This window comes from Pempheris klunzingeri, chromosome 23 (assembly GCF_042242105.1).
Source record: "Pempheris klunzingeri isolate RE-2024b chromosome 23, fPemKlu1.hap1, whole genome shotgun sequence".
Taxonomy (NCBI): domain Eukaryota; kingdom Metazoa; phylum Chordata; class Actinopteri; order Acropomatiformes; family Pempheridae; genus Pempheris; species Pempheris klunzingeri.
The window spans coordinates 18,530,347-18,537,301 of record NC_092034.1 but is presented as its reverse complement, the minus strand read 5'-3'; the positions used below and the strand labels follow the sequence as shown (position 1 = coordinate 18,537,301).

General features: G+C 41.3%; 1 protein-coding gene across 1 annotated transcript; it reads left to right on the top strand.

Annotated features, from left to right (window-relative positions):
• Positions 1-1,830: 1,830 nt before the first annotated feature.
• Positions 1,831-5,512, top strand: LOC139222610 (histone-lysine N-methyltransferase KMT5C-like). Its single transcript, XM_070854431.1, is given in 4 exon segments — positions 1,831-2,068; positions 2,071-2,432; positions 3,926-4,090; positions 5,393-5,512. Coding segments are annotated over 4 exon segments (885 nt in total).
• Positions 5,513-6,955: the final 1,443 nt, after the last annotated feature.

Genomic DNA, 6,955 nt, shown 5'->3' with positions numbered 1-6,955 from the left:
AGACCTTCATGACAGAGACGTGTTGAATGTTCCGGTGGGTATCCTCTGCTCTGAAGAAAGTGGTGCCCAAAACCCATCGCTGCTGAACCCAAGCAGAGCAGGGGTCATCATAGAGGGCAGCCTTGTGATCGATGACCTCATCAACCTACCTCAGGCGATGTGTGTTTTGTTTGGCCTAACATATGCCCTCCATTTGGAGTATCCAAAGTGTATGAAGAATACACTCACCTTCATTCAGCAAGTGATGCTAAACCTGGGTCAAGTGTGCTACCACACAAACTTCAGACTCTAAAGAATGCACTTGCCCTGTAAGATTGATCATAGCACCAGAGTGTTCATTGTGTACGTAAAGTGCAAGTTTTAGTTCAAGCTAGATTTATATGTCTATGTTGTAGTTCAACAATATAATAGAAACATGTTTTATTTTCATAAAAGAGTTCATGCTGACTGGTGAGCAGCAAGCATAAGACCTTAAAAGGTGCACAAAGAATGTACGTCCTTTAATGCTGTTGACAGAGGGTCCTTTTCATGTGATGGACAACACTAGCATTACCACATCTTGCACTATAAGCATTTGTTTAGATAATTGTTCATTGTCTTGTCAGAGGTTAAACTCTGTTCTTCCTTTCTTGTTCTCCTTAAGAATATTAGGACTTGCAACTGATGTTCAAAATACAAAAATGTTTTAAATTGAGATATCTTACATCTACAGAGGTTGTAAAAGCTTTGTTCTACTCTGTGCAAGAGCAAGCACCACAAAACTTTTTCATGTAATGTTTTTTTGGCCTATTGCTACATAGCTACTTTTTATTTGGCAATGTTAAACAAAATTGTTCATTTAAATCCCTGCATTTTGTGTTTATTAAATGTTTTTTATTAACACAAATAACTATTTTGGTTAGAGATAGGATTTTGAGTTTGATTAACTTAAAAAAAGTTGTTTAATCAATGATGAATTAATCTGATTGCAATTAAGAAAATTAGTCAGTTTACCTTTAAATCTGTTGTAAAATCAACCCCACTATCCAACCATTCAACTCAGCATTTCAAGTACAAATAACTTGTCTTTTAGTCCTTTCTACTTAATAATTTAAGTCCAATACTTTTAGCATTAAAGTTAAACCTATAATCAAATAATTTAAGTGCAATCACTTGCCTCAAATTTTTTAAGTAAACTCTACTTATCCGGGCTGACAGTGCAATAGCTCACTTTGTAAATGTAAACTATACAGCTGTGTACATTCTGTAAGATTTATGACACTGTGGTGGTGTCTGCAGTCCTCTATGCACTTTTCATCCATTGAACATGGATGAAAAGCTGGATTTCCTTTCTATACAGGAAGTAGAGTTTTTTTTTTTTTTTTTTTTTTTACAAATTTAGATTTAATCTGAAATGTAATTACCTTCCAGAATTCAATCTATAGATTAGCTCTTGCATATAGATGAAAACCTGTATTTCCTGTGTAAACAGGAAGTAGGAAGTGACTCACCAGCAGCAGCAGTAAGAAGCACATGGTGAGTAATTTCATGATTTTTCTTCTAGAAAACATATTGAAACTTGTTTCACCACTGGTGTTATTGCAGTATAACATCCCTATGTCACAATTACCAGTGTTTTTATGCACTTTTTAATGTTGAAAAACACAAATTTAATTGAGTTTGTGTTGGACAAGAAAATGTTACAATATAACTACTAATACATACGTTTCAGACTAATTTGTCATCGTTCAATGTTTCTGCCTCTGTAATTCAGTATTGAATATCACCAACAACCAGACAAATTCCATAAGTGACACGCGGACTCCTAGTACCTCCCATTGGTAAGACGCAATGGACAGATGGAACAGAATGATTGTTAAGGAACTATGTGAGACTGATGACCTTGCCACCGGTTTGGTGCTGGACCCACTGCTGGGCTTCAGCACCCATAAAATGAACATTAGTCCTCCACCAGTGTTACCATGTTGGGATCATCTCAAAAATACCCTGATGCAATTTCAGCTTATTTGTGATTTCAATGCAACATTTGAGGCCCTGACAGTGGGCGAACTGGCTGGTAACTACTTTCAATCTCTGGCCATCGTCAGGAGCTACTACGGCAACATGTGTATTGCTATCTCAGTGCCTTCGCGTTGGACGGTGTCAAGATAGAGTCCTGTGACAGGTACTCTTTAAAGATCAATGGAGCAAAGGTAACTTCAACAAAGCACTGGTTTGCAGGACAGCATCTGGAGTTCTTGCTGGCCTGCACAGCAAACTTGAGTCCCGCTGACAGCCAGATGCTGAGGGCAGGTGTCAATGACTTCAGTGTGATGTATTCCAAACGCCAACGCTGCAGTCAGCTGTTCCTTGGGCCTGCAGTTTTTATTAACCATGACTGCAACCCAAACTGCAAGCTCCATCCTGGTGAGAAGAATATTGCTTATATTGAAGTGATTCGACTGTAGCAGCATAGAAATTGTGCTGCCATTATTCTACTCTGACGGTGCCAATTGGCAGCACCATAGCCAACCACTGATGGCGCCATGGCTATTTAAGGGGTGGATTTCCCCCTGCTGGCTCTCCCTCTCTGCTTCCTGGTTGGTTACGTCACTGCCGGCTCGACCACGCTCATATCGGGCAGGTAAGGCGGCTAGTCTGCTCACCTTCTGTGTAGGCCTGTGGGTTATTATTAATTGCTGTGTTGTACTGCAGGGCCCTTGGTTCGAGTGCCCCGGAGTTTTTATGGATCGTGTACCCTGCTCACTGTCGGCACGGTGATTTTTGCGGTCAGGTGTGTGGCGTCAGCAGCTGACTACACAGTTGGCGCTGCTCGTAGCTGGGGATTGCTGCTGCTTTATTGGGACCTGCTTTGTTGGGACCTGCTTTGTGGGGACCTGCTTTGTGTGGATCGCTGCTGCGTTGTGTGGATTGCTGCTGCGTTGTGTGGATCGTTGCTGCGTTGTGTGGATCGCTGCTGCTTTGTGGAGATCGGCGTCAGTGAGTTTCCTCGGCGTGTCCGCTATAACGCGTCGATTTCCATCATCCGTCTGGTGGAGAGGTTCTACTTCACCAGCTGTGGACCTGCCTTCTTAAGACAATTGCTTTTCCCCTGGCTTACATCACTCGCAAGTATTGCGTGGTACTCTGGTGTGCTGACTGTTATTAATTGACTGGCTTGATTGGAGCCCTTTTTAAAGTCTGTTTGTTGGGAGTGTGGGTTGCATTTTTGTTTTCATTGCCCTGCTCCGTTGTCTTGATTTGTTGTATTGATTATTTTTGTATTTAGATTTATTTGTTTAGATATTTCATTTGGGCAGAGTTTTTCTTGTTTCTTACCTTGTTTATTTTTCTTTGTATTTTGAGTAATTTATATTTGGCAACTGGTAGTTTTGTTTAGTTTAATTGATTTCTGCTGCCATTTATTTGTTTCCAAGTTTTTGTATATTGTTTGTTCTGTTGGATTATTGTAACCCCACTAACCTGTGTGTGTGTGTGTGTGTGTGTGTGTTCCTTTTGTTTTAGTTGCTGAGGTCCGGTGGTCTGGTGGTGGGATCCCCTTTTGTGTGCTGTGCTCCCTGGGATTCGGGTATCCTTCACATGTGTGTGTGTGACTGTCACAGCTGGGTGTCTTCTCTTTTTTTTGTTTTTGTTGGGATTCACCGCTCCATCAACTCGTGCACCGGTATCCTCAGCTTTAATTTAGTCCCTTAGTTTAATCCCCGTGTGAATGGTGTGTTTTTATATCATTTTAATCAAATTCTGTTCATAAAACTTATTTTGTTTGAGATTGGAACACTTGCTATTTGAGTGAACGGACCTGTGCGCCTTTAAAGGTGCATCATTCAGTTCTTTGGGCTGAGATCCCAAAGTGGCGTTGTCTGGCAACTTGATTTGTTAAATAGAGTAAGAACGACTATTTCTTTATTTTCCTGACCCTCCGCTCGCCACACGACCAATCTCACCTGGGGAGGAGTTGACATATTACTATGGTGATAGCTTTTTTGGGGATGGAAATGAAATGTGTGAATGTTGCACCTGTGAGAGTAATGGAAAGGGTCACTTCAAACACCAGGGGAAGCAGCATGACTCGGAAACAACAAAGGACACTGTGAGCCAAAACTATCACCTGAAAAAGAGATATATTTGTCATCACAGAGAGAAGAGTGGTGCAGGCCTAACCTGCAACACAATAGCAAATGAGAAGTCTGAGGATGCAATCTCAGAAAGTCAAAGCAACAAGTACAGCAGCACTGAACCTTGCATCACTGACACACCTCAAAATGCAACTGCTGAGGCAGGAGAGGAAAGGTCCATGAGAGCTGAGAGAGAACAATACCTCACAGTTAACCAAAATAGGTCATCAGTGCCGCAAGGTGTAGGAGCAGAAAAGACCTCTGAAGACAGGGAAAGAAATGAGGTGGTAAAGCCAACTTCTGGACCGGCTCTGACAGCAGAGTCAAAAAGAAGAGTGTTCACAGCCCAGAAGAGTCCGGGAGGACGACAGGAGAGCCTTAAGTGTGAAGGTAACAGAAGCACGAGGGAAAGATTTTCAAAACTAATGATAAATTAAAAGTGAGGAAGTGAAAGAATCAATCTGTTGGACATGTGCTGTGAAAAAAAAGTTAAAGAAGTATGTTAGGACAAGATTGCTGTTAAATGATCAGAGACGATGCCAAATCATGTTAATAAACAATCAGCAGGTTAGCATGTGGAAGATATTGTCATTAAAGAGGCAAAGCGTTGCTTGACTGTACTGGGGCGGCTGTGGCTCAGTGGTAGACTGGGTCGTCCCTCAATCAGAAGGGCGGGGGTTCGATCCCCAGCTCCTATGGGTCAACATGTCGAAGTGTCCTTGGGCAAGACACTCCTGAAGCATGAAAGAAAAGTCTCCTCCAAATTACATTCCTCCTGTATGAATGATGTGTGAATGGGTGAATGAGGATGTCATGTAAAGCGCTTTAAGTAGTTCAAATAACTAGAAAGGTGCTATACAAATGCAGACCATTTAGTGCTTGTTCTGATCAAAACGTGAAAAACATTCATTGTGCTTGCTTTTCTTCATAGCTTGTAAGTTGTTTCAGCATTCATCTGGAAGAGTTGTTGAAAAGATGGTAAGTAGATAAAAACATGGTGTTACTTTACATTAGTATGCTGAAGACACAGAGCCTCAATTTGGTGCGTCACTTTTATTTGTCCACAGAGGAAGAAACTGTGTGGATTGTGTTTCGGAAACTTCGCCAACTTGAAGCAACACCTAATAGCGTGTCACACAATTCCAAACAAACAGGAGTTTCAACTTCTAATGAAATATGGGAATGCACGGTGAGATTAGGAAATGTGTATATTTATACACTAACCCAAACCTAACATTGTCTCATCTCATCTCATTTTCTATACGCTTATCCGTAAGGGTTGCGGGGGAGCTGGAGCCTATCCAGCCACTTCCTTCAACCAGTGTTTCTGGGACCCAAACCCCCTCTTCCCTTTCTTCGTATCAACTTCCTTCATCCATGAATCCTGCATCCTGTGAGAGTGACCTACCTTCATCCAACCTTCCGGGACACTTGAGTGGCCAGAGTGAAAATGTGATTGGCTCGATGTCAAAGGTGTGCTCATGCAACTCCCGCTGGGAGCAGGTTGAAACCAGGTTACAGCTGCTGGAGCAAAAGGTGGACCGAATGATGACAATGCAGCCACAGACACCAAACAGCACACCACGTAAACCACCTCTATCGGTTCAAAAAGGGGAACATTTAGGGAAAGAAAAGAAGTGCGGTCCTTTATTAGGTAAGGCAGGGGTGTCAAACTCAATCAAAGAAAGGGCCAAAATTTAAAACACGGTCTAAGTCGCGGGCCAAACAGGCTCAACATTTAGTGAAGACTCTAATAGTGACTCTTTTATTATAGTATATAATATAATATAATATATATATATATATTTTATCCAGAAATATGAATTTAAACAGCCAAACTTCAACAACTTTTCCTCAATAAAATAAATAGAATTTTAAATAACTGTTTTCTTTTTTTGTACTTCTCCTGCTGTAGTGTCGTCTTATATTTATATTCTTTAATTATAGCCACATCAGCTCCACAAACAAGACACACAGGTTTTCCTCCGATATCGACAAACAGGTAAAATTCTGCCCCCCACCTGCTTTGAAAGTCTCTGTTTTCAAAGTCTCTGTTTTCAAAGTCCACTTTTCGTTTAGCCATTTATTTTGGGGGGGCTAGCTTAATGGTGCGTTTCCACTAGTACCTACTCCATACCTACGCCGAGTAGAGCTGAGTAGGTACTAGTGGAAACGCGCCATAAGTGTCGCTATAACAGTGCTGAGCGAGGCATTGATCGGGAGGAGGGGCTGCTGCACAGGTCATTCTTAATAGTCACATGAAATTATCTCGCGGGCCGTATATAATTGTATTGCAGGCCTTGAGTTTGACATATGTGAGGTAAGGTTTCCTTTCCTTTCAACTAGAAGTTTCTGAGAGAATTTTGACAGTTACAGTAAATTTGTTTCACCTTTGTTTTTGTATTTGGATTGTACAACTAATGTTTAAAGCTTTTTATTGCAGAAAAGATTGTTCCAGACTGAAAAGTTTCACTTGGGCCCACGGACTGGAAGGAAGGACATGGAAAATGCAAGGCAGTCCTCATGCCATGCTCGTCGCTTTTGCCTTTACATGGCTGCTGGCCTCCCATCCAGTTCCATCTCACATGACCTAAGGTTCCTCAACCAAATGGACAAGTTGCGTGCATGAGTAATATTTTTCTTGACCTAAAATATGCTAATTATCATAGATATCTTGGCACAAATGACATATTCTTATCTATAGCTTTCACTTTGTAATCTATTATGTTTCAAAGTAGGTGAAAATTTGGATGTTGCAGTATGGATTGAGATATTTTGTGGTGGAAGATCAAGTAACTTGTAACTGTGTACCTTTTTCCATAGCTGGCCAACCTACCTCT